The 27,872-nt window shown below is 46.4% G+C and overlaps 1 protein-coding gene across 2 annotated transcripts; it reads left to right on the top strand.

Annotated features, from left to right (window-relative positions):
- Window positions 1-108: 108 nt before the first annotated feature.
- On the top strand, window positions 109-27,499 carry LOC127035982 (ectonucleoside triphosphate diphosphohydrolase 2-like). 2 transcript variants are annotated; one of them, XM_050926370.1, is made up of 9 exons: window positions 109-240; window positions 7,021-7,138; window positions 13,474-13,624; window positions 14,815-14,974; window positions 17,926-18,153; window positions 20,600-20,872; window positions 22,173-22,268; window positions 24,311-24,445; window positions 25,417-27,499. In XM_050926370.1, the coding sequence occupies exons 1-9, from the start codon at window positions 130-132 to the stop codon at window positions 25,633-25,635; spliced, it is 1,491 nt and encodes a 496-aa protein (XP_050782327.1). In that variant the 5' UTR covers window positions 109-129; the 3' UTR covers window positions 25,636-27,499. The 2 variants fall into 2 exon arrangements, 1 of the variants encoding a protein (XP_050782327.1); XR_007769985.1 differs by lacking the exons at window positions 24,311-24,445; window positions 25,417-27,499 and adding an exon at window positions 23,835-24,287 and having other exon boundaries at window positions 22,173-23,784.
- The last annotated feature ends 373 nt before the right edge of the window (window positions 27,500-27,872 follow it).

The following is a 27,872-nucleotide window of genomic DNA, read 5'->3' on the forward strand; positions in this document are numbered from 1 at the left end:
AAAGCCAACATCTGGCTCCACCTCCACCACCCCCCACCCCACCCCACGAAGGCTGCAAATAACTTTCAGACAGTCTCTGTGCTCGCTGCTCCACAGCTTCCTCTTTTGCTAAGCAGGAAAAGCAGCCTGATGTCTTGGCGTGAGCTCCTTCCCCCTTCCCTGGTGATTTTAGCTGGGCTGATTGGGATCCTGCTGCTTTGTGTCACCACTAAAGATGTGCAGAACCCCCCCAGGTGCAAGGTAAGGAATGGTTGTCAGGGGTGGGCTTACCCTGGCATATGTTGTGCAAGATGTGCTAGGGTGAATATTGACATCAGCAAGCACCGACTATTATCTATCACTGTCTAATGTGATCAGCCTGTGAAAGGGAGCCTGTCTTTTTACTTTGGGCTAGAATTGCATCTGTTGCAGCGTTGTCTCAAAATCCATTAATTGCCTCGTTTTACGCTGTTAAACACACTGTAGCAGTGAGTACATTAACTTAGTGGCAAAATTCAGGGGTGCCTGCCCTCTTTCATAGAATGTCAGGGTTGGAAGGGACCTCAGGAGGTCATCTAGTCCAACTCCCTGCTCAAAGCAGGACCAATCCCCAGACAGATTTTTGCCCCAGATCCCTAAATGGGGATCAAACTTGCAACCCTCGGTTTAGCAGGCCAGTGCTCAAACCACTGAGCTATCCCTCTCCCCCTTCTTCAAAGGGCCATAAGCAGGAAGCTTGCTCTTGACACTGCAACAAGCACTAATAACAGTGAACTTCCTTTTTGTACAATATCTTTACTGCTATGACATTCCTGGGTGCAGTCCAGACCAATGAGGGGTTGTCACCCCTGCCTTGCAACTTGGGGTGCCTCACAATGTTCTGCTGCTGTGGCTCCCAACCTGAGCTCCTCACAAACAGCCTGCAGGTTACACCCTGCGTGTCTGCGTAAAGCCACAGCCCTGGTCCAGGAACTCTAATCCCAGCAGCCTGTCAGCAAACTCTAGCCACACTCTGGCTTCCAATAGCCTTGGTTACCACTTGTAGGGTGACCCCAACATATTCCCAATCTCTGATTTCCCACCCCCTCAAAGTGTCTTGTACATTGTCCAGCCCACTCCTGGATAGTTCAGATATGTTAGGTCCCTTGCCCCTCTAAGGGTCTCAATATACAATAGTTTGCTACCTTAAATGAAGTTACCCACAGTCACAACACTGGATTAGTTTTGATTTAAAGACTAAAACAAGTTAGGTTTTAAATGAGTAGAAGCATAAGGCATTCAAGTCAGAAATGGTTACAAGAGAAATAAAGATAAAATGCTTCCTAATACTAAACATAGCAAACCAGACTTGGTTCAAGGTCAAGTCCCTTACAACTTTCCAGTGACACTGATGAACAAACTCAGTCCAAGATTCTTTCCCAAAGGCTGTTTCTTTTGTCATCTTATCTGAAAAGAAGAGAGAGAGATAGAGCGAGAGAACTTGGGATGTGTTTTCCACTCACTTTCATAGTCCAGTCCCACTTTGAAATGCATTTTCCTGAGAGTTACCCCTAGATAAAGTTCATTCCTGCAGTCAAGGAGTCTGGTGAGAAAAGTTCCATGCTGTTGTTTGCTAAGAGGCAGATCTATTTGTTCCTGCCCCCTTCCTTGCCAAAGATCTGTCCTTGAGAAACAGATTTATCCAGACTTGTCTTTCAGACCTAATTTCAGCTTATGTTTATAACTTTACATATAATATTACTGCACACATTTCATCATGATATTATTGACCAGTGAGTTATTAGTTTTCAAATGCTATTTTACAAGGCATATTTTGTACAAAGTTTATTACAATGGTGTGTAGGTTGTGAATACAGGGGCGCATTTGGTTATGACTGCTAACTGCCTAGGCTCTCCCTATAACAGCATTATAAGGAAACTTACAGGTATTGTGCTCCAGTGACCACTAATCTGACATATGAAGAAAGTTTGGACAGGATATGAAAATACTTTACATTTGCTCCATTTTTGGTTGTAGCCAGGAGTAAAGCTGTCTAAATAGTGCAAAATATGTTTGAGCATTCATTTGAACTCCCCAACTGCTGTTCAGTTTGACCATGATCTCTTGCTATAAGGTCCTCCACAGTTGAAGGCCCTACACTTTCCTATTCCAAGTTCAACCTTGCTCACATCCACTGAAGCATTCCCCACTGAATGTGACTGTATCCAGGGGCAGCTCCAGACACTAGCGCAGCAAGCGTGTGCCAGGGGCGGCAAGCCGCGGGGGGCAGCCTGCTGGTCGCCGTGAGGGCAGCAGTCAGGCAGCCTTTGGCAGCACGCCTGCGGGAGGTCCGCCAGTACCGTGGCTCCAGCGGCGGGTACACTGAAGATGGGGGACTGACGGACCTCCTGCAGACGAGTCACCGAAAGCTGCCTGACTCCCATGCTTGGGGCAGCAAAATACATAGTGCCGCCCCTGCCTGTATCAATGGGTGGCACAGTTGTGGTTTGGTTTTGATTTGTATTTCCCCCCACACCAGATAGTCTAGCCTTTGCTCATTAGGCAGGATTGAAAAATCTACTCATCCATGACGAGTAGGAAGCTTTCTCCAGACAAGTGCTATCAACGTTTGCAGAATCAATGTTCTCATTTAAAAAAAAAGTTTCTAGCTGTTATGTTTGTAAAGATGAGCTTATAAATGTGAACAGTGTGTAATTAGGGAAGCAAAGCCTTGCCTGAGTCTGAAGAACGACGGCTCCAGTGTGTCTGCTGCAGCTCAGAGCTTTCCCAAGGTTAAATGAATGAAAACTGACCACTTTTGTTCCTTTTCACTTGGCTATTTAGAACCCCGCAGGTAGCTGTGAAACTGATCAGAATCAGGCCAGTTTCATTCAGCCCATGCGTAGGATAGCTCTGGCCAGCAACAGTTAGGCTGAAACTATTCACAGAGTGGAGGTTGAGTCAAAAATAAAGACTTAGGGTGGGAAAGAGATTACCTCTTTGCACCAGCTGAAAAGCAAAGGGAAGGTTAGATTAATAGTGATCCCACACCTGCATGCACACCCTCATAGCATTCAACACACACCCATTGGGGGAAACACAAAACTCTCCCTAGCAGCAGAGGTGATGGAGATGAGGATGGCTTAATAGTGATCGGGTATTTGTTTGCCAGAGATAAGAAAGAGCCCAAAGCAGAGTCTGCACCTAACAGGAATTTCAGCACAATCCCCTTTTCCAGCAGCTGTGGGAGAAGAGAGTTGGCTTCACCCCTGGACTTTGCCTTGGGACAGCATCTCTTGTTGTGGCCTTTAGCTAGCGGGTTTAGTCCTCTGACTATTAGATGTCTGGTAAGTGTGAATGAATGGGGATGAAGGATGGATGTGGAGAGCTGGATGTGTGGATTGGTGAGAGCATGTGCTCCACTATTAGCAGTTTAGTCAAAGCAAGCCCTTGTATGGCTGGGGAGCTGGCTAGTAGCTGCTGCGCTGGGCAATTATCATGTGAAAGTGGGATATACATGCTGTAACAACCTTGTGCTGTCACCTTGTTACTCAGTGTGGCCTCAGAACATCACCATGACAGCAGGGGATGGAATTCAGATCCCTCTGCCTTGAGGACAGAGCCCTGCCCGTTGACAATGAACCGTTAGTGGCACAGGGCTTCTGGCTAGAGCTGATGGGGGGGAACCTTTTCATAAAATGTTTTATTGGAAAATACCAATCTGAAAACAGAAACTTGTCAGGGGAAATGGCCAGATCTGATGAAACTTTTGTGGGGAAGTTACTCAGGTCCAGGATGGGAGGGAAGGAGGGAGTCCTCCCATCACAGCCACTAACCTGGTGGGGAACAGATGTGGGTGACCCTAGAGTCCTCCACATCACAGGAAGTGCCCTCCCCACCAGGCTATTGGCTATTCTGGGGTCGGTGTCGCTTGTTGGTTTTTCATGACCATCTTGAAAAGTCTTGGTTTCATCCCAGTGCGGTATAGGAAACTTTTGAAAGCGATTTCCTGCACAGATCGAGTAGGGGGCATACAATGTAGTTATGAAACAGTCTTGTGTGACTTTTACCAGCAAGTGTTTGCTATTATCAGTGGGAGAGCAGCGATTGGAATAATACTTCTACAGCATCTGTCATCCTAAGCCTCTTACAAATGCTACTAGCAGGTTTCTAACTAGGGCTGGGGGAACTACTCACAGCAGATTTTGAGTCAGATTTAGCCCTTCATTCTATTTGTGGCTTGTCTACAAGTAGAGTGCCATTTCCATGAATCTGTTCATTCAAAAATTATCCAGGACCCAATTCTGATTTACAGTAAGGCCAATTCACAGTGTAAATGGAGACCTTAAAGTAATTGTAAATCTATCTCCCTTTAATGACTTAAGCAGTAGAGAGTGACCTTAGTGTAAACAAAGGTCAGACCCTCAGTGAACTTTATATGCAAACAGAATTAAGCCTGTGGCTTTCTGGCAAACGGTTTATTGGTGATTACTTTGAGCCAGTGGTTCTCAAACTTTTATACTGGTGACCTCTTTTACATAGCAAGCCTCTGAGTCTGACCCCCTCTTTGTAAATTAAAACCACTTTTTAATATATTTAACACTATTATAAATGCTGGAGGCAAAGTAGGTTGGGGGATAGGGGTTTTGCAGCCCTCACCCATGAAATAACCTTGTGACCCCCTGAGGGGTCCTGACCCCAGTTTGAGAACCCCTGCTTTGAACATTCCAAATTTTGGATTTGGAAGCTAGGATTTTAAAAGGGCCGACAGGATTTAGGCACTCAACTTTCAATAGGAGTTGGGTGACCAAATCCCATAGGATTCTAAAAATTCCAACCTGAGCATTTTTGACTGGGCGTGTTGTTCATGTCATGTTGCTCCCCAGTTAGATGAGAATCAGGACTGCTAGTGCAAATGCTCACTGTTACAAATTTGAAACTTTCTGGGATTATTTGGTGGCATTTGTTTACCCTAAAACGTGGTTCAGGAACATCCTTCCCAGTGAATTTGTTCACTTTTTGCAGTTACCCTGAGGCATGCACAAGGATCAAAGACTGCTCACATGAGCTTGTGTGAAATTTCAGCTGGTCAGGAATTTTCTTGCAGTATTTACAAAGTTTTAATTATAATCATAAAGCACTGTGCACCACTCAGCCCTCCTTACTGAGTAACCCTACAATAACAAACCAAAGTGCAGGTTTGATAGAGATAAAACATTCCTGGTAAGGAAGGTGGAGGCAGATCTGATTTTTATGCTTCCTTGGGATTATTGCAAATTTCTGATGGAGGCAGAGGTGGGAAAGGGCCTGAAAACAACTATGATAGTGACATTTACAAGGCCAGTTGGTGCAATAGGCAAACTGCATTTAATAGACACTCCCTCATTGTGCTTATAAGACATATTTCTTCACATATTTCTTCTCCCCTTGCTGCCTACTCTTGTGATTTTTATCACAACTCTCTGCTATTTGGCATTTTTCTTAAAGCCCCAGCTCCTGGAATCACATGAACATGTGAGCCTCTCAGCTTTCATTAAAAATAAAGCTAAGTTTCTAGCCTTCAGTGTTGTAGAGAAGCTTCAAATCATGACCTGAGTGAAACTGAAAGGTCCTGAAACCAGAATGAAAAGATTAAAAAAAAAAGAGGTTGTTTTATCTCATGATTTAAGCCAATCCCCTAGATTTCTTTGCAGTTGGAGTCCTGATTCTGAAATCGTTGTATAGCACCAACACCTCTGGGTGGTTTGTTGGCAGCAGGGATTGGGACTGGGACTTCTAGATCTTAATGCTTCTTGTCTGAGCTAAAAGTCCTGTCTCAGGGGTTGTCTACACTGGCAATTTACATAGCTGCAACTTTCTTGCTTGGGGGGGAGGAGGGGACATGGAAAAACACCCCCACGCCCCTCCCCAAGTGCAACAAGTTTCATCACTGTAAAGCACCCATGTAGACAGTGTTCCCTGTTCTCGGCCAATGGGAGCTGCGGGGGCGGTGCACACAGGTGAAGGCAGCGTACAGAGATCCCCTGCCCTCCCAAAGAAGTAGGGATGTGCCAGCCACTTCTGGGAGCAACGTGGACCGGGGCAGGCAGGGAGCCTGTCTTAGCCCCACTGTGCCACCAGACTGTTAGTGGCCGATCTGCTGGTTTGACTGCAGGAGCCTCTGGGAGATCAAACCCAATTCCAGGATACTCCCAGTCAAACCGGGAGGGTTGGCAACCCTAGACTCAGACTGAGATTGACTGTCAGGCTCAACAATCAACCAGCAGACAGGGTCGCCCAGAGGATTCAGGGTGCCTGGGGCAGGGCCGGGTCTTCAGTGGCAATTCAGTGGCGGGTCCCTCTCGGAGGGAAGGACCCGCCATCAAATAGCTGCCGAAGAATGAAGCTGCGGCAATAGAGCAGCCTAAGTGCCGCCGATTGCGGCTTTTTATTTTTCTGCCGCTTGCGGCACTTGTACTCACCAGGCAGCACTCCGAGGCTTTGGCAGCACTTCAGCGGCTGGTCCTTCACTTGCTCCGAGTCTTCTGCTGCACTGAAGGAGCTGCTGCTGAAGACCTGGAGTGAGTGAAGGGCCCGCCACCGAATTGCTGCCGAAAATCGGGAGCAGCTCATGGGGCCCCTGTGGGGCCTGGGGCAAATTGCCCCACTTTCCCCTCCCTCTGGATGTCCCTGCCAGCAGATCTCAATCTACTGGCTGGTGACCACTGCTGTACATACACCATACAAGAATAAGTGCTAGCCGTGTTAGTCTGTATCAGCAAAAAACCCAAGGACTCCTCGTGGTGGTTTTTTTAACCATACAAGAATATTCATGATCAGTAAGTCATTAGTTTTCCAAGGAATTATTACATACAGATTATGAGATGAGGTCAATTGAACTGGTCAGGGCATCTGAAACTCATTTCCTGACACCAGGGATGCTCTTAGTGTCACAGTGGGTTACACTTGGAGTTGACAATGCTGAGTATTTGTGCAGCCGAGCAATCCCGCAATAACAAACCAGTGCACGAATGCGTGTCTTCAGGGATGTATCTATTTATGACCTTTGTGTTGCTTTTCAGTACGGCATCGTGCTGGATGCTGGCCCATCCCGCACTACCCTGTTCATATACCAGTGGTCAGCCAGCAAAGAGAACAATACTGGGGTGATCAGTGAACATAGCTCCTGTGCTGTGCAAGGTAAGGTGGTGTTCTGCTGCTAATGTATGGACACTTGCATTGAATGACATTTCATTGCATAGTCAATTTCCACCACAAAGTCTCTTGCAAACTCTGCATGAAAGAACTATGAGGTGCAAATAAATCCCTTACAAGCTAAAGACCCAGGCAGCTGTTTCTACTCTGCCTCATGACTGAAGCATCTGGTGGGAAATTAAGCGGAACTGCCCATTCCATTAGATGGCACTAGCTGAAGCATATGAGAGGCCTGTATGTCTTGGGACGAGTGGTATTGATTGTGTTGATGGCATTGTCTCTTCACTGGGACCAACATCTGGTGTCAGTGGTATGCATCAACTGGTATGGGAACAATAGATATTGGGTTTGAATACAATTCAATAGCTGTTGCTGTGCTACTACCCTGCAAGGGGCTCTATATCCATGAGAATCAGCTTGCAGGATCAGCACCTGAATTTCTGCAAGCTTCTCAGGGAAAGTACTATATGTCATAAGCATCCTGATCCTTAGATACCAAAAATAATGCTGCCCGACCTTACTGGGTGGCCTCATAGATAAGGAGATCACTTGTCAACCAAAGATCTCAAAACTCTTTGCAAAAATAGGTAAATATTTTGCCCCCACTTTACAGATGGGGGAAACTGAGGCACACAGCAAGGAAGGGACCTGCTGAAGGTGTCAGTGAATCAGCGGCAGAGCCAGGAATACTAAATCTCCAGCCGGATGCATTTTCCATTAGCACCTACTGAGAGCTATTAGTTCTTATATCCACTTTTGACAAGAGCACATCTTTCATATACAGCAAAATCAGGTTTCTAGCCTTTTTGACTGCAAAGAAGGCTTCTAGGTATCATCTTAACTGAGCCATGCAGAAAACTGCCTCTAGCTAGACCACAGAAGCAACCAAGGTGTGAAATTCCACCTCCCTCACACTTGATTTGGCAAAACTGTGAGCTCTGCTCCTACCCCATCTCTCTTGCTCTCAATAAAGAGTGAAATTTGTTCAAAACACAAGTACATCTATGTTCTTGTAAGGAGCATGACAGTCATCTGACCCACCTACAATGGACGCCACTGAATTGTGTACATGCAGCAATTTTTTTTCACCACACAGTCACGTGCAGTCACTGAGCTTAAGATTTTGCATCTGCTTTGCTGCTGAACTATGTTTATCTCTGTGCATACTGGGAAAATCTGAACAGCTATCCCATAGTGCCCCAGCAGAGGCAGGAGTGCTGGGCAGACACCCTGACGGAGCACCATCAGCGTGTGGAGCAATGCACTCTGGGATACCTTACTGCATGAAGCAGCTGGGAAGGAGGAAGGCTGGCCAAACCAGCTGTAGAGACGTATGTCCTATCTACACATGAACAAATTACAGGCAAATATCCGTGCGCCAGCATAGGCCATTGACAGGGGGAGAAACATGGTTCTCTGGTTATGGATGGCAGGTCTACTCTGCAGACTTCTGCCTGCATAGCTAGGCCAGTCAGAGATGTGCTTTGCTGACAGAAGCCCCTAGTGTAGATGCTGTAATACCAGAAAAATTGCATTTACCAGTATAGCTAGTTTTGCTCCAGGTATGTCTGTGGTTTTACTCTACTGGCACAAAAGAGTTTCCCTGGGTTAGCTGCATCCATACGAGCAGTGTTTTGCCATATACAGGCTTTTCTATGCCAGTAAAGCACTCCTGGAGCAGGGATAACCGGTGAGTATGAAGGACAGGGCTAGTGGTTAGGGCATGGGAGATGTGGATTGAAATCTCCGCTCTGCCACAAGCCAGTGATCTTGGGCAAGTCATTTAGCCTATCTCTGCCTTAGTTCTCCCTCTATAGAATGGAGATGATAGCCCTGGCCTGCCTTACAGGCTGTTGTAAAGGTAAATATATCAAAGACAGTGAAGTGCTGCTCAGATACTGTGGCAGTAGGGTAAGTACTTAAGGTATTAGATAAATGGTATGATCTGTGAACATAAACTATGTTCAGATTCATCTGTGCCACTAATTGCTTACAAAATGGGTCAAAATTGTAATGTAGACAGACCTAAAACTGACTCCTCTGTGGATGACTTTTCACATCAAATGAAGGCACTTTTTCTAACTGCTCCTCCTGAGATTTGAAAATCCAGCTAAGACTCTTCTGCTTCTTAACACTGTCACCTGTGGAAAAAGATTCTATGATTCAAACAGTATTTAGCTGGCAATTTTATTGGTGATGTAGAGGGTGCACTAGAATCCACCTCACTCTCCCAGAGCTCCATTGATTCTAGGGCTAACAGTAGGACTGAAAACTTATGAGTAAAGCAAGCAGATTTGATTATAGACAAACAGAAAGTCACATTATTATATGGAGCAGTAGTTGCCACTCTGTATTTGCAGTGAGTTTCCATTATAAACCTGATTTTTGGTCCCTCTATGAAATCCGTAAGCAATGGTTTATTGGATTAAAAATATAGATTAGGTTTTAGAGATAGATAATAATAATCATAGGAGATATACCTCTCTCCTAGAACTGGAAGGGACCTTGAAGGATCATTGAGTCCAGCCCCCTGCCTTCAATAGTAGGACCAATTTTTGGCCCAGATCCCTAAGTGGCCCCCTTCAAGGATTAAACTCACAACCCTGGGTTTAGCAGGCCAATGCTTAAACCACTGAGCTATTCCCCCCACCCTTCCTATAAAATTTGAAGTTAATTGAGCAAGGAGTACCTGAATTATAATATCTTAGCAATGGAAATATTTAAGTGTCCAGGAAATCTAACATTTTTATACTATGCTTTGTAGAAAAGAAAAATTGGAAAGGGGAGACTGTAGCTTACTGCATTCATCTTCTCAAGATCTAATGTATAGAACTAAAGATTAGTTGATTACATTTTAACTATGATCTGCCTAGGATTGCTTTATGCTGTTACCAGTAGCTTTCACCAAAGTTCTTTTTTTCTGGTCCCAGATTCAACAAGTCAATTATGAGATGATGGGAACTACACAGCAGTTCAAGACAGTGCTGTGACTGCTTGGAATTATCAATGACAATGCTGGATTTTTGAAGCAGGGGTGCCTTGAGGTGAGGGGGGGCAAGTGGGGCAATTTGGCAAGTGGGGATCCTTCACTCACTCCAGGGGCCCCGGAAAACTCTCGCAGGGCCTGGGCCCCAGGAGCTTCTTCTGCTCCAAGTTGTCATCGGTAATTTGGTGGTGAGGGGTCCTTCCACTCCGAGGTGGAAGGACCCCCCACTGCCGAATTACCGCCGAAGACCCAGCACTTTGGCAGTGGGTCACGCTTCAGTGGTAATTCAGTGGCAGGAGGCCCCCGCCGCGGGTCTTCGAGGCACTTCGGTGGTGGGTTCCGGAGCGGAAAGACCCCCTGCTGCCAAATTACCACCAAAGCAGGGGCCTTCCACCGCCGAAGACTCCAGGTCCCCTGAATCCTGTGGGCGGCCCTGTTGTGAAGGACCTGAGTTCTGGAACACACCCATTATTGAAACCTGCTAGAAAGAATTTATTAACTACCGTAAACATCTAAGCCTGGTGAATACACTGAGGAAGCTACTAATCAGCTAAGAGATGGGAATTCATATAGACCCTGATTCAGGAAAGCACAAGCTCAGACACAAGAACTGGAACTAATTAATTAATTAGGAACTGGAATTAATATGCAAACTAGATACCATCAGATTAGGCCTGAATAAACACTGGGAGTGGTTGGGTTATTACAAAACCCAAACTTAATTTCCCCAATACTAATTTCTCCTTACTGTTACTCACTCCTTCTTGTCAACTGTCTGTAATGGATTCAGGACCAGACTTCAAAGAGAAACTGCTGAGCTTCAGTTCATCTGCAAATTTGACACCATCAGCTCAGGATTAAACAAAGACTGTGAATGGCTTTCCAACTACAGAACCAGTTTCTCCTCCCTTGGTTTTCACACCTCAACTGCTAGAACAGGGCCTCATCCTCCCTGATTGAACTAACCTCATTATTTCTAGCTTGCTTGCATATATATATATACCTGCCCCTGGAAATTTCCACTACATGCATCAGACGAAGTGGGTATTCACCCACAAAAGCTCATGCTCCAAAAAGTCTGTTAGTCTACAAGGTGCCACAGGATTCTTTGCTACTTTTACAGATCCAGACTAACACGGCTACCCCTCTGATACTTGTCTGTAATGGGTCACTCTCTTACCACTTCAAAAGTTATTTTCTCTCCCTTGGTATCTTGCTGTTAATTGATTTATCTCATTAGACTGACCTAACATTTGCTAAAACACCCCCCATCCTTTCATGCATTTACCTGCTCCTGTATTTTTTTACTTCATACGTCTGATGAAGTGGGTTCTAGCCCACGAAAGCTTATGCCCAAATAAATGTGTTAGTTTCTAAGGTGAATTTTTTTTTTTTACACAAGAACTAATGACTTTCAGTAAGTCTATAGTTAAATCTTGGCTATTGTCAAAATGTGCTAATGGAACATGCATCAGGCTGGAGACTGAGTCCCTGGCCCTGCTGCTGACACTGTGACAAGTCATCTGACCCAGTTACAACCACCGCAGTTGAATTGTTTCCATACAACTATTTTTTCACCTCACAGCCATGTGCTGTCACTGAGCTTCAGCTTTGGCATCTGCTTTGCTGCTGAATCATGTTGATCTCAGTATGTACTGAGAAAAGCTGAACAGATTAACTTCAAGCACATGCTTGCCTGAATTGGGGCCATGCTTAGATTGACTTCAGTGGGCATATGTCAGGTCCCATATGACAATCGATTGTTCTAGCTAGTACTGTATAACTATAAACAATGTACACCATATTATCCTTAACAATATATTAGTTGTTTCTCTGTTTAGGCCTCTGTGGCATTGGATAAAATGAGTGGGATATTTGTAGCTCTGTCTGTTTAATTATAAGGTATTTTGTTTAAAAATATTTTAATAAAAAGTTTGGCAGAAACCACGACTAATTCTGGTTATTTCAGCATTGCTGGCCCCACACACATTCAAAAATCATGAGTCGGGCCCAAAAAATCATGCAATTTTAAAAAATAATTTCTGAATTCTTTTTATTTGTCTTCTACTGTTATAACCTTTCAGGGTCATATTTTCAAGCTTTTCTCCACAACCATGTGGGCCAAAACCTTACTCTTTTTTTTAAAAACCAATGAAAGCTGAAATTATCAGATAATCACATGTCTCCAGGAGCTGGGGATTTGTGATAAAATCATGAGAGTTGGGAACACTGTTTGTAGCATTGACAGGGCCTAAGAGGAAGAAGCACTGGGCAAGGAGCTTGTCTTCTAGCTGTTGTATAAAATGCTATGCATGCTAATGATGCTTTACAAACTGCAATGATATCTGAACGGGAGTTGAGTTTTGAACAATAAATTGAGCTCAGCAGGAGAAGTTACATTTTCTCATGAGGTCTTAAAACAGAACAAGCATCCTGAGTGTTTAGTGCAAGTGACCACAATCTGGAAAGTGGACAGATCGCTTGGCTATTCTGAAAAAAAAATCCAGTTTCAGAGCCCCATGAATCTTGCTTTAGCAGTGTCCTTGTGCGTGCACTGACAACTTCCTCTGGCCTCGTAGACAGAGCCTTCCTGTGCTGTGGCTGAGAGCAGCCACAAATAGAAACCTCCTTGTGAACAGGAAGAAATGACTTCAGAAGGAAGCTGACAGCCTCAGCTCAGTTTGCTGCGTCCTTTCCCACTTATCACTCTCAGATCTCTGATGTGGGTCTTTTATGCTGATTTATGTAGTTTGGTAGATACCCTAAACTTGCATCTGTTGGTTTAATTACGCGCATTGTGTTATATTTACATGCACTCACTTTTTATCTCTGTCCCCTAAAGCATCATGTATTAGCCATTATTAGAGGCAGGATTCTGCTCTGATCTTAGCAGAAACCATGATGGGGGATGGTCATGCCTAGTGGTCAGAATCATGGCAGTTGGGTCTAAGGGTCAAAGCCAGCATCAGGAGTCCAGAGCAGGGTCGGAGCAAGGATGGAGAAGGACTAGGAACAGGGCAGGGGCAGACTAAGGCTTGGGGAGTCTTTGCCACTAGCATGCAGAAGAGTTCCAAGCCCTGAAATGATATTGAGCAGACTCAGCTGCTGTTCCACCAGTGAGGTGCTTATACCAGCCCTGAATGTCACCAGACCAGTCTCTGGCTTGTGGTTTGGCTGTGGCCTAGCCCAGGTGACTCATCGCCTTACGGGTCTGCTGTAGCAAATCCTAAACTCTGCACAGAACTGTGTACATCTGGAAAGGTGCATGTATTGCTGTGGCTAATGGCCTCCCCACCCTGTCATAATATTTCTTATGTTTCTTTTGGGTCCTTAGGTCCTGGAATCTCCAACTACTCCGGATCCCCGGGGGAAGCTGGGAACAGCTTAAAGCCGTGCCTCGGCCAGGCAATGAAGGAAATCCCTGAGGGACAGCATGACCAAACCCCTATCTATTTGGGAGCAACTGCTGGCACGAGGCTGCTGAAGTGAGTCAAGATTTCAGCTACCCATGTGTTGATGGCGGATTGGGTGTGAACAACCATTTTATAAACTAGCCTCCCCATCATGGGGGCCAGGTGAGGCTTCCCCTTGGGGAGGCTCTTCCGGCCAAGGCCCCACTCCCGCTTGCTGCTCTCAGCCCCCTCATGGCCCTGGCTGGAGTAGGGGAGGGAGGCTGAGAGCTCAACCCCTCCCCCCACTTGGTCCTGGACAGGACGGGGGGAGGGGGGAGGGCTCAGTTGGAGCCATGGGAGGGGGTAGCGGGGTCTGAGAGCTCAGCGCTAGCCAGAGTTGAGCTCCCAGCCTGAGCTGGGACTGCCCTGGAGCTCCTGGCCCTGGCTGGAGCTCCAAGCCTGGACCCCCTCCCCTGTTCCGCCCCTTCTGCCTGCAGCCCTGCACATGGTCCCATCCCATTCTGCCCCTTCCCCCGGGGCCCTGCCCGGTTAGCTCCCCTTTCTCCCTACCCCCACCCCCCTGCTGTGGCCCTGAGACAGGAAAAGTGAGAGCTCCTCCAACCTTGGGACCATGGCTGAGGAGATTCTTCTGAGGGCCCCAAATCCGCCAGTGCCTCTCCCACTGATGGTATGAGGTTTGGGGAGGTTTAGCCTCCCCTCACCTCCATTATACTCTACCCATGCTCCCCATCTCTGTTCATCCCTGACTACACTGGCCAGGTAAACCATCTGAGGTACTTAGGTGGCCCCCATTCTCGAAGCGCATCACAGTCTAACCTATTTATCCTGCCAGTGGCCCTGAGAGGGAGGAGAGTGCTGCTGTCCCCATTTCACAGAGGAGAAGTGGAGGCACAGCTCCTCAGAGGTATTTAGGAGTCTAAGTCCCATGGACTGACTAGCTCACGGCCACGCAGGCAGTCTGTGGTAGGGCAGGAAATTAGATCTGGATCTCCCAATTTCCAGCCTCGTGCCCTAACCACTGGACCTTGTGTCCTCTCTAAGACCTTATGCTTTGCTTCCCAAGGGCACAGCCTGTGTGTGCTCCTCTCCAGCCACGTGACCAAGCTGGTGATTTGTGCAATTGATTGGTGCCGTATTATAACTTGCACGGTGTTATTTCCCAAAATGAGCAACATGCCAGAAGCATTGAGGCTCTTGTCGCTCAGGATTATTCTTGGGGGGGGGGCTTTAACAACTAATGTGCTTCTTCTCTTTTCACCCAGCCTCACCAGTCCCACTGTGTCAGATACTCTGCTTGCCGCTGTAACTGCCACACTGAAGTCATACCCCTTTGACTTTCAGGGGGCAGAAATTCTGTCCAGTCAAAACGAGGGGGTGTTTGGCTGGGTCACTGTTAACTATCTTCTGGAGAACTTCATCAAGGTAAAGGCTGTAGGGTTGGCTTAGGACACCTGTAAGATTCTCCGCTTCATCACACCAGGGTGATTCCACTGACTTCACTGGTGCCACAGCAGCATAGCAGAGAGAAGAACAGGGCTGAAGGAGTAAATAGTGGAGCTAGTGACGGGACCATTAGGCTTCTGCCTGTTTGGGGCTTCCAACAGAGTTTTCAAACACTTCTTAAACATTTAGTTATGGCCAGACTATATGATAATAGCGTTTGGCTGGCCAGTGTGGAAGGAGTCAAACCAATACTATTGGGTTAATAGAACAGCTGTTTTAGGACAGGGTTCTACAGATGTGCACCAAAACTCCCCAAGTCTTCAAGGAAAATTTGTCCAGGTTTTAAAGAAGTTTGAGATTCTTAGTAAACCTGGCCCAAGACTTAGGGGTTGTTTAAAACAAGAAAACAAGATAACCCCCTCAGTCTTGCAGCTCTAGTGCAGATGGTAACCACCACCAACTTCCCTCACTGTTGTTCCAGGTTGGTGGGTCACTTGATTCTGTTCAGGTACCTCTCAGGACTTGCTAAAGACAGCGAAAAGAATTCATATCCTTTCGCTCCAGTATCACAGGCCCTAGCATTTCATCTCAGGTCTCCTTTAGTATTGGGGCTGTGAGAAGTTCTGACTTTGGCTAGTAGAGGGCAGCATTGTTCATGCCGTCATGCACCCTCACTCTGACACGCTCTAGCCCGTTCATTACAGATTCCTTCTCTCCGTTCCAAGGAGGTACAGATTAAACAGAACACTGCCTTCCCAAACTGGCAGTGCCGTACAAGGGAAGGGCTCATTATTCCATGCGCTTGCTGGCTACAGTCCATAAACCCTTCCTTTATTTTATTTATGGAAAGCCGCTTTATAAAAGTCACATCTGGGAGTCTGGTCACACTGACCTCAAAGCAGTTAAGATTGTCCTACATGTCAGACTAATGCCTGTACAACAGAGTCCTCCACAAAGGTCTTATTATACCATGCTGTAGAACGCAGTGAGACTACCCAAAAGTAGGCACAGTAATTAACAAGATTCGTAGTGCCATTCAGAACAGCAGCTTCTGTTTTGACTATACATGTCCTTGCCTTTTCGTGTGGCCCCTTTCTATCACTAACATCGGCCCCAGTCAAATCTGCCTGTGCAGGAAGCAGTGGGGTATGAGAACTGAGACTACAAGATGCTCCTGAAGGGAGATCTCCCCATGGAATTGAAGTACCTGAACTTCAGTGGGGCTAGGAGGAGAGTCCTGTGTAGTTATCAATATGCCTCTGTAGAGAGAAATGGTATAAGAAATCACTGCTTACTGACCAGTGCCTTTAAACATAGGTGAGATTCTGCTGTTCTCAGTGCTCATGTCTGCAATGATTGTTGTTAAATGATTGCAGCTAGTCCAGTGCTGTAGCCAGAGTCACCTATTCAGCAACTAATGCAGTTCTTAAATGAGTACATTATTCAGTGAATCACAGTGAGAGTTTTAGAGGGGTAGCCATGTCAGTCTGTATCAGTAAAAACAACGAGGAGTCCTTGTGGCACCTTAGAGACTAACAAATTTCTTTGGGCATAAACTTTCATGGGCTAAAACCCACTTCATCAGATGCATGGAGTGAAAAATACAGTAAGCAGTATATATATATCACAGAACATGAAAAGAGGGGAGTTGCCTTACCCAGTGGGGGTCTATGCTAACAAGGCCAATTCAATGTAGGTGGATGTTGTCCATTCCCAACTGTTGACAAGAAGGTGTCAGTATCAATAGAGGGAAACTTACTTTTTGTAGTGACCCAGCCGCTTAGTGCGAGTTGTTATAGCTTTTGCAATGTAGTTCTCATGGATATTAGTCCAGGGATATTTTTATCCAGGATTTGCTCAGCTCTAAAAATGATCCAGTCTTTAAGGACCCGGCGGCAGTCTCTGACTCAATGACCTCCTGCCTGTGATTGGCAGAGCCTGTCCATATGCAGCATACACCTTTTCCCTCGTTCTGTATTTACCGTCCATTTATCTCAAACACACGAGATCCAGCCCATAAACAAAACTGCTCCTAGAACCTAAGTGTGATGCAGTGGGGACTGTCTGTGTGGGGGATGGGAGAGCTGGGGATGACTTTAGGTGAGGGACAGGACCTAAGCCTGGAACCTGAGCCAGGTAGGAGGGAGGTGTGTCAGCACCTTTGCCCGGGAAGCTGGACAAAGGAAGGGGCCGGCTGGAGAGTTTTAGTTTAGTTTTGGTTTTGGGCTGGGTGGTTGGAATTCAGGGAATCCCAACCTGGGAACTAAGCTTCCTGAACTCTCAGAAGGACCTGATTGAGGGGTCCTGGCTGTGCCTACAAGCTCTGCTGTAGCCTGCGTTCCTGTTGTCCAATAAACCTGTTTTACTGGCTGGCTGAGAGTCACTGTGAGTCCCAGGAAAAGGGGTGCAGGGCCTGACTCCCCCACACTCCATGTCAATCAAACACAGGAGATCCAGCCCATAAACAAAACTGCTCCTAGAACCTAAATGATGCTACCAGTTTGTACTCCTCTGGCTGCAGGTTCACTCCACAGTGTGGCAGCCATTCAGTGTAAGATCTCAGACTCCTAGATGTTCTGCTCGGGGTTAAAGGTTGTGCCCATTTTCCAGGGGAAAGTTGATTTTGCTAGGTGTGCAATAAGGCTTTGGAAAATTCCCTGGGTGATGGTGTATTGTGTTAATGTGAGTACGGCCTATTATTATTGTTATTTAAACTGAAATAGCAGCAAGGGAGAATATCAGTAGTTTGGTGCTGAGATTTGATGATGGGAGAAGTGGCAGGGGTGGGATTGGCAGTGGCTGGTGCCCCCAATGGTGGCAGGTGTAGTGTTGCATATCCAGTTCCTCCCCATTCATTCCTCCAGAGCATCTGAACTCAGATACTTGTCAGGTGTACGAAAAATCTACCTCTCTGGTTCCCTTCTGTCTAGTATGGCTGGATTGGGCGGTGGAGCCGCTCCAGGAAGGGAACAGTTGGAGTCATGACCATAGGAAGAGCCTCAACCCAGATCACTTTCAAGATCAAAGAAAGGAGCACAGATCCCAAGAATGAAGTGACGCTGCAGCTGTACGGACAAGAGCACAGGGTCGGCAGCCACCGCTTCCTGTGCTATGGCACAGACCAGCTCCGCAAGAGGCTGCTGTTGAAAACCATACAGGTGTGTGCAGCATGCTCATGTGCTTCATGCCTTAAGTTTTATAGTCAATGCACACACACAGTCGGGTAACATCCGACACCCTCTCTCATGCAGGAGCTTGCCTACAAGTACACAAGCATAGAGCCTGCGTCACAAGCACTGTTTATACTAGCGTGCAAAGAATGTGTGTCTGTGGCATGAACACAGGCATATACTTAGGCTTGGGTTAGATTTTCATTGTTAAATGTTGATTTCACCGCACCCACACAAATCGACGAAAAAATATTTCCATCAATGATTGTTGAAATGTACGGATAGGGAATGTAAGAAAAACGCTCCTTAAGAAATTATGAGGGTTTGATGTAAGGATATTTACTTTGTCTATTTTGATGTGATGTTGGCAGTTTGTATTTTAAACAGCTATAAAGTATCATATTTCAGAAGCTATCAATTCCTCCAACCAAAAATCATTCAGGACTTGTGACAGTGGGAACCACCTTTTCTACTGCTGGTAGGAAAAAAGAGGAAGGACGGGGCCAAAGGTCACCCAGAAAGTCACTGAAGAGCAGAGCACAACATAACCTTTAGGGCGTATTCCACAAGGATAATGCCATAATGTGGGACTGCAGGATCGAGGGGCCCACAGGGGGGGATCTTCAGCATTTGGCCATGCCACACTTCCCTCTTCCCAGCTGCAATGGAGTCACCTTTTTTGAATCTCAGCATCTACTGCCACTAAATAATTGTCTGCCCCCGCACAATTTCCTGCAACTGAAAACTAAAATCAATAAAAATAGAAAAAAATGCTTAAAAATAAACATTAATATTCTCCATCAAAATTATATATAAAAAATTGAATTCTGCCAAGTCTACGTCTACTTCCTGGCTGCTGAGCAATAGGTGTACTGCATGCATGGCCAGATGGATACTGTGTATCGTATGTGTGCTTAACACACACACAGGTTAAAAGCCGCTCTGTGTGCACCTCCCTATAAGGAACTGCCCTTGCTTTAGACCCAGATTTAACCCAGAGAGACCCCTCTGCCCCACTTGCATTACAGTAGAGTCATGGAGATCATAAACACTTGCTCTTGAATCAGAGGGGTAGCCGTGTTAGTCTGGACCTGTAAAAAGCGATGAAGATCCTGTGGTACCTTATAGACTAACAGACGTATTGGAGCATAAGCTTTTGTGGGTGAATATCCACTTCGTCAGATGCATGTGGTTGAAATTTTCAGAGGCAAGTATAAATATGCAGGCCAGAATCAGTCTAGAGATAACGAGGTTAGTTCAATCAGGGAGGATGAGGCCCTCTTCTAGCAGTTGAGGTGTGAACACCAAGGGAGGAGAAACTGCTTTTGTAGTTGACTAGCCATTCACAGTCTTTGTTTAATCCCTAACTGATGATGTCAAATTTGCAAATTAACTGAAGTTCAGCAGTTTCTCTTTGAAGTCTGGTCCTGAAGTTTTTTTTGCTGCAGGATGGCCACCTTTAGATCTGCGATTGTGTGTCCAGAAAGGTTGAAGTGTTCTCCTACAGGTTTTTGTATATTGCCATTCAAGGGCTCATTAGGAAATGAAGCTTCCAGCCCAAAATGCTAGTCCTAGGTGTGGTGCTACCCGTTACCAGAGCATCTGAGCAGCGCCTCACAATCTTTAATGTATTTATCCTCAAAACACTTCTGTGAGAGAAGGCAGTGCCATTCTCCCCATTGTACAGATAGGGGACTGAGGCACTAGGAGACTAAGTGAAATGGCCTGATGTTTGTGGCAGAGCAACAATTGAACTCGTCTTCCACAGCTCCGACTAGTGGTCTAACCAATGGACTGTTCTTCCTTTTGATCCATGCTAGAGAATCAATGTGACGAGAGGTACAGCAGAGTGATTAACCAAATTCCCAGCGGTGTTTCCCCAGTCTCAGAGGGATGAGAAGAGTTTGGGTGCGGGGATCTCTTATCTTTAGGGCTGGACTGGACTGGTAGACGGAACATTCATCCCAAACTCAGATGGCCTGTTCTTGAAATTTTGATAAGTCTGACCTGTGAAAATCCTTTAGCTTCCCTGCATGTCTGCTTTGGGCTGGGAAGGGGAAGGTCAGAGGAGCAGTATTTCTGGTCCGGCAAGAAGGACCAGGAAACTTACAAGGGGCATGTTCTCTAAATTCCCACCACAAGTCCCGATTCTGTAAGGTGCTAAACACTTGCAGCTCCCACTGAAAACATGCCGTACCATGCAGGTTTAAGCCCCAACTTTGCAGAGGGTTAGATAGTTTGGATGAGAATCTGAATGGCAGGGAGTTGGTTTATGCAAAGCTTTTAAAAAATCTGCCTTCTCTGTTATAACCCTGGTATGCCGAAACCAAACTCTCCTTCGTTTTATTATATTTTGTCTTTATTTGAAAAGTCCTGTTCAGACTCCAGCACTGCCTTTCGCACTCCGTGCTCCTGATTTATCTACTCCCTCTAGGACCACGGCTATGTGAGAGAAGTGTCTAATCCCTGCTGGCCTCTCTCCTATTCCCGGGTGGTTCAGTTCGGTTCTGTGCATGACGGGCCCTGCACTGGAAGTAACGTCTCTTTAAGGACACCTGCCTCTGAAGATGTGTTTCACGTAACTGGCTCCAGCAACTCTTCTGCCTGCAGGAAACTCATGGGAAGTTTGTTTGACTCCTCCTTGTTCTGTGGCTTCTCACAGTGTTCCCCAAACGGAGTTTTCCAGCCCAACATAACTAGATTTCAGGTAAGTTCTCCATTACATTAAGGTGTGCTTTACGCATGGAGTTCTTAAGAGATATACCTCGCTCAACAGTTAATGAACATTGTAAGATTGATGAGTATGTGTTAGTGCTCTGTCCTCTGCTGGGTGGAATTGGAATTGCGCTGGGTAGTATTGCAGCACTGCCCTCTACTGGATGGGAATGAGACCTGTTCTACAGTGTGTCATGGGCCCTACACTAATAATAGCAACCGATTATTTTTTTTTAAGCTAGAGTGGTAGCGGTCTCCTGTCAAGCCTAGAGGATCTGACGTGTATTGCTTCTTTGAGGTTCCAAATAGTGATAGCTTTCTGGTTAGTGACAACTCCCAAGTGTCTACGCGGGCATGGCTTTAATGAACCGAGTGTCAGCCTGGGTTACTCATTAGACCTCTAGGCTAGAAGGCTTTGGCTTCAAGAGCTATGATGGAACAGAGGTGTAGGCTGTCTGAGCCTGCAGTGAAATACCAGGGTGCCGTGTTTCTGGAGGCGCTGTCCTTTCTTATATCTGCTTATTGTTCACGTGGAAGCTACAGATCCCCTGGCACTTTCTAAACATAATGTAGGGAATTACTTTGATATTCTGTCCAACATCCCCTCTCTGAACCACAGGTTCTAGTGTCCAGAGTCATGTGGGAGCCAGGGGTGAACATACGACTGCTGCAGATATTGTACCGCTGATCCCCTGTCTGCAAAGAGCGCTTGGAAAGTTTGAGCGTGGAAGCTGCTAGATGAGACCAGACTCTCTCCTGGGTGCTGGTCTGTGTCTAGCGGCTGCAGACACATCTTTGCCGTATAAGCTACAAGGGAAAGTAATTCAACTTAGTAGCTGGAAGATCAGTTTAACTAGTTACCCTACTCCTGGCCTGGGAAGCCTCCACCAAACCCTTGGTGCAGGGAGTTGGGGGCCTGCTGGAGGCATTTCGAGGCTAGCAGTGAGAGGGGCTGGGAAGAGGTGTGGCCAGGACGGTTCTGCATGCCAATTATTCCCTGCTGCTGCAAGCCCCAGCCGGGAGTCTGGTGCTGAGGAGCTCAAGGGCTGCCCTAGTCTGTGCAAAAGGCCAGAAAAGCAGCTTCCCAGAGACATTTCTATTGTTTGCCCCTTTGGTCAGTAACCAGGTGTAATGAATTCTGCTTGATCTCCTGGTGCGTGTCATGGAGACATACAGATGTGTTGGGAGAGCATCCTGGGAACATGCCCCATGTGCCCTCATGCCGCTGCCTCGCTTTAATCATTCTACAAATGGGCTGAATTTTCCAGTGAGTATTTTTGCTGCTGTTCTAGGTGATTTCCGAGGCTCTGGATCTTGTGAAGAAGATGACGCCCTCTACCGACCTGGGCCAGGCAGTCGACTCATTCTGTGGGCTGTCTATGGAAGAGGTGACTGTGAGCCAACCCACTTGTACCATGGGGATAAGTGACGCAGGCAACGCTTTCAGGCAAAACCCAGCTCAGACCTTCGGTTCTCCTGAAAGCATTGCGAGCAGGTGACCTCAGCCAAAGGGAGCTTGAGGTTCTCCTGGGTGTTGGGTTAAGATCTAGCCCATTTCCAAAGCTTTGGGACTTTCAAGAAATGGGGTCCAGTGAATGCAAAAATACTCTAGACCCCAACTCGCTCCACTCCCTCAGGGGGCCAGATTGGGGTGTTTGTTAGTGGGGCTGAGCAGAGGGACTCCACTGGGTAACTGAGAAGCAAGGCCAGCTTATCTGTTATTTGGCTATTTGGTTTGATGCTCGTGTCTGTATGAGCTATTCTTTTCTCCATGGATGCAGGCAGGGACTGTTCTGCCTCTTCGTCTGTACAGCACATGCGGCAGTCACCTGTCCATACGTGGTACTGTTGGAATCGGTATAATAACCTAATGGGTGAGCCTTTCCTTGCATGCTTTGTAAAGCATTGCACAAGCTCCTGCTTCATCTTAAGGCAGAGAGAGAGAGAGAAAGTACTAGGAGCAGACACACTCTGCAACCTCCTCGGTGACCAGGGTGTTTCCAGCTTCTGACAACAGCTGAATGTAACAAATCCTGCTTGGTCTCGCTGGGCCAGATTTCCAAGGGCCGAACATCCACAGTCAGGGTCAGGCTTTCCAAGGAGCTCCGCACCCAACTTCTGCACAACATGCTGAGCTCTTTTCAAAATCTGGCCATGATTGTCAGTGCTTGAGCCTTTCTGAAAATTCCAGCCATTGTGCGGATCCTCTTGGTAGGAATATTTCCACCACATTGCTGACACCAAGGAGATGTGGCTTGACCGGTTGAGTGGTTCAAGCAGGCTGGAGGTGCCATCTAGCTGTGAATGGGACTTATCTTCAGGGGGTGCACACAGGCTCTTTTTATACCATATGTTTGGGACGTCCCTGGGAGACCTCAGGTTATAAAAAGCTCCAAATCTCCGCAAATGTCAAACTTTGTCCAATCTAAATTTGCCTGTTTGTATTTTTCATTTTTTATCACTGCTTTGTGGTTGTTCTGTGGCTTCCTAAGACTGCTCAGCATTGGACAATAGGTATATTGTGCCAAACGAATAGGGTCCCTGACTTCGATATAATCTGTACAGTGTTATGCAGAAGAGAGAGATCACCCATGGGAGCTGTGATCAAAGCCCCTCTTCCTCGGTTTCTCATTTAATCAAGTGCTGCTTCCTTTGTATTAAGGAGTAGACAGGGGATGCTGACTGGCCCTCCTGTATTTTACATACTTATGTCTTGTTTTCATACAAAACTATCCTCATCCTCTTGTTCTCTCCCACATGGAACATCCCATGACGTGAGGCCCTTCAACACCCAGGGGGCCCATGGAGACAGGGCTGGCGCTTCCATTTAGGTGACCTAGGCGGTCGCCTAGGTCGCCAGGATTTGGGAGGGTGGCAGACTGCTCCAGTGGACTTCCCACAGGCGTGCCTGCGGACGATCCGCTGGTCCTGCGGCACGTCCACCAGAGCCACAGGACCAGCGGACTGTCTGCAGGGACGCCTGCGGCAGGTCCACCAGAGCCGCCAAACCAGCGAACCGTCCACAGGAACACCTGCGGAAGGTCCACCGGAGCCGCGGGACCGGCAAGCCAGCCCTGTGCCTAGAGCACCAAAAACCCTCGCGCCGCTCCTGCATGGAGATCCTTCCATGGGGAATTTCAAGAGATTTTTCTTTGAAAAGACAAACAAACATGAAATTTTAAAGTGATTTGGATGAAGGAGGGTCTCTCCCTTCCCTGAGAGTGAAATAAAAGTCTCCAGCTTAGCAGGCTGAAAGAAGCATTCACTTCATAGCCATACATAAGATGCTTGAGAACATTCCTGAGCATTGCTGCAATTCAGCAACCGGTGGCACAGAGCAACAAGGGCTGGATTTTACCATATTAGGAGCATTCAGAAATGCAGTTAGTGACTATTTACTTGTCTAACTTCTTTTGCAAATGCTGTTAAGCTGAGCAGGAGGTTCCAGATGAGACCAGACAGTCTTGCTGATCACTGTTCCATATCCACGTTCATCTACTATCTAAGTACAAGGGGATTCCTGTTTGACTTGGACAGCTCTGGCCAGATTACATTTCAGGAGAAGGTCAGTAATATAGTATGTGATGCTTTAGATAACGAATGTGTCTGTGGGGTGGTAGCTAATAGTGCCTTGGAGAGATATGTCCTATCCCATAATCATTTTTGTGATATCTTACATGGATGCTGTCATTTCTGGCTGGCAGCAGTTCCTCCCAGGAAAAGATGATGGGGCGTGTGGGGGGAATAGTTTGGATAAAATAAGAAATGAGTCCAAACATGCAGAACCTGAGCTATGTAGCTATACCCCAGTGCTGTATTTTTATAAAATAAAGTCACTAGTCTGACAAGCAGGACCGTCAACTAAGCCACAGAAAGATTATCATCTGTGTCAGTCACTGCTGTGAAACTTGACAGACCTCACGAATGAATGGGTCAAAATTCCAACCCTAACGTTCAGCAACTAGTCCTCTATTAGAATGCAGTGTGTCATGGGGGGCAGGACACCGTTCCAGGTGGTAGATCAGGGAAGGTGGCCTGGAGAGAATTTAAAACGAAGGGCAATAGGACATCTTCATGATTTTCTGAGTTGAGAGATGAGCCTGAGCCAAAAAAATCCCGAGCCGTCTGTATTTTGAATGCCTTACAAAGTTTGGGAGTGTTCACATCTGGAGAGCTAGTGTGGTCTGTTACAGAGTGGGGGAACAGCTGTGAAATTTGGGTTTAGATTCTGAATCATCTGGGGGGCAGGGGTGATTGGTTGGACATGTCTTTAAAAAAAAAAAGTCACACGTCTGCCCTTCCTGCCTTTGGCCAGGACTGGAAGCAGAAATGCCCTTCAGAAACTAGTAATCTCCTGAGAAAGCCTGGTCTATTGAGTCTTCTAACCCAATTTTGAGACCAAAGAAACTTGGACAAAATTAACTAAGCTTTGGGTCTGGGCACTGAGAGATCTGTTTGAGCCTCCAGCCCTAGGCTTCACCTGTCACTAGTCACCTGCCATGAACCCAATCTTACTGTGTTGTTTTGTTTCATTAGGCTGGTAACATATCAGCTGGCTGGGCTCTTGGGTACATGCTGAATCTGACCAACACCATCCCAGAGGATAAGCCGAGCTCCCTGAAAGCGATTGAATATGGGATCTGGCCCTTGCTCTTTATCCTCTTTGTCCTAATGCTCACTGGCTCTTTCACACGCATTGCATACCGAGTGATGGCTAAGGACAACGGACAGGACCGCATCTTGGAAGGACTCTGACTGTTGTCCCAGGGCTTGCCAGCTCTCAGAAGAGGGCAATTACAGGACAGAGAGAATGAGAGCACACAGTGGAGTGTTTGGCCTAGGAGATGCTGCAGAGGTGTTGCATAGGTGTCAGAAAAAGCTCTTTAGTGTTTAATTCTTTGCATCCAACCACTTCTCCAAGAGGCAAACAGCCAGATGGGGCTTCCAGAGTTCGGTACGGCATTCAGCCAGTTGGGCCTCCCCACCATGCCAGACAGGCTGTAAACATGTCGCTTACACTGATGCCATAGAAAACGCCTGGCAACGAGCCCTGAATGCTGGGTACATACTGGTAGTTGTTTTCTGTGGCGCTGAGAAGGTAGATCCCAGTGGAAGAGATTTGGGTTTCAATCACTCCTAGAGGTACTCTGGGGTATCTCCCTGGCTGTAAGTTACTCTGGATTTGCACTTTGGTGGCTGATAGCAGAATCAATTGGAAATCTGGCCTTGCGCTCTTTTGAAACTCTGGCCCACAGAGACCACAATCAGTAGCTTTTACAGGAAAAATGGGTTTCCAAACAAGCCTCAAAGCAACACGGCACACTAATACAACTGTCATCACAATGGAGCCAGGACAGTCCTGTCAATGCTAGGAGGACAGAGTGAAAATATGATCAGACTGTGAAGAATTTGTTGTAAAAGGTGCTGTTCCTGCCCAGAAGAGCAGACCCTATATCCACTGATTGGGAATTGAATGTCTTTAAAATTCAGCTGTAATGTAACTGCCAGCTCACTGTCATGTTCCACTTATGAAGGTAGCTTTCTAACCCTGGTAGTAATTATATGATTGTTTCAGCATCTTAGTTTTAACAAAGAAAATATCCATGCTTGTTTTCTTGCCAGCCTCACTCTTCCTTGTTAATGATCTCTTTTTCTGGCTTTGGTGGTGGTATGACTTGTATTGGGGTAGCACCTGGAGGTTCCAGCCAATATCAGGGCCTCACTGTGCTAGCACTGTGAAAACACAGAGTCTGCCCATCCCAAAGTTCTCGCAGTCTAAGTACACAAGAGAGACAAAGGGTGGGAAGGGAAATTGAAGCACAGAAGGTGAAGTGACTTGCCCCAAATCATGCATCCAGTCAGTGGCAGAGCCAAGAATAGAAGCCAGATCTTCCAATTTCCAGTCCAATGACCTATCTGTTAGACCAGGATTAAAGTTAAGGAGTTAGTTTATATTCCAACATCCACATTTCTTTTGGAGGGCTGCAGTGATACCTGAGTACTTCTAGTATGGTGTGCTACTCCAGCATTCCTGGAACATGGGGCTTCTGGGAATGATATCACGTCACTAGCCAATCATTGTCTGCTATTTTACCATCATTCTTGGTACTAACTTTTCCTACAGTGACAGCAATGCTAGGAAGAGACAGTGGTTCCCTAGGTCAGTGGTTCTCAACCAGGGGTTCATAGAGGTCTTCCAGGGATACATCAACTCATCTAGAGATTTGCCTAGTTTTACAATAGGCTACATGAAAAGCATTTGCAAAGTCAGTTCAAACTAAAATTTCATACAGTGACTTGTTTATACTGCTCTATATGCTGTACACAAAAATGTAATACAATATTTATATTCCAGTTGATTTATTTTATAATTATATGGTAAAAATGAGTCAGCAATTTTCAGGAATTGACACTTTTGTATTTTTATGTCTGAGTTTGTAAGCAAGGAGTTTTTAAGTGTGGTGAAACTTGCGGGTCCGCAAGACAAATCAGCAGCCTGGAAAGGTTGAGTGCCACTGCCCTCGGTAAAGCCATGGGTACTTTCAAACTCTTGTAAAAAAGCCCAGTGCTATTGAGGAAGTTGCTTGCAAAGAAATGGAAAGGATTAAATAAAATGAAATATAACCCTTCAATTAAAGAATTTAGGGTGTGATTTTTCAAAAATGACTTGGCCAGATTCTTACAGGTATGTAGGTGCCTGGGAGTTAGGTGTCTGAATAGATTTAACAGTCAGGTCCTGAGTGATGTAGGGAAAGCAAGCCCCAAAAGTTAAAAGGATGTGTGCTTCTAAGTCACTCAGGGTACGTCTACACTGCAATAAAAAGCCCTGACACCATGTCTCAGAGCCAGGGTCAGCTGTCACAAGCTCATGGGGCTCAGCGTGCAGGGCTAAAAATCACAGGGTAGATGCTGCACTTGGCCTGGAGCCTGAGCTCTAAGACTCTCCCTCCTCACAGGGTTTCAGAGCCCAGGCTCCAGCACCACCCTGAACA

This window comes from Gopherus flavomarginatus, chromosome 17 (assembly GCF_025201925.1).
Source record: "Gopherus flavomarginatus isolate rGopFla2 chromosome 17, rGopFla2.mat.asm, whole genome shotgun sequence".
NCBI classification, from domain to species: domain Eukaryota; kingdom Metazoa; phylum Chordata; order Testudines; family Testudinidae; genus Gopherus; species Gopherus flavomarginatus.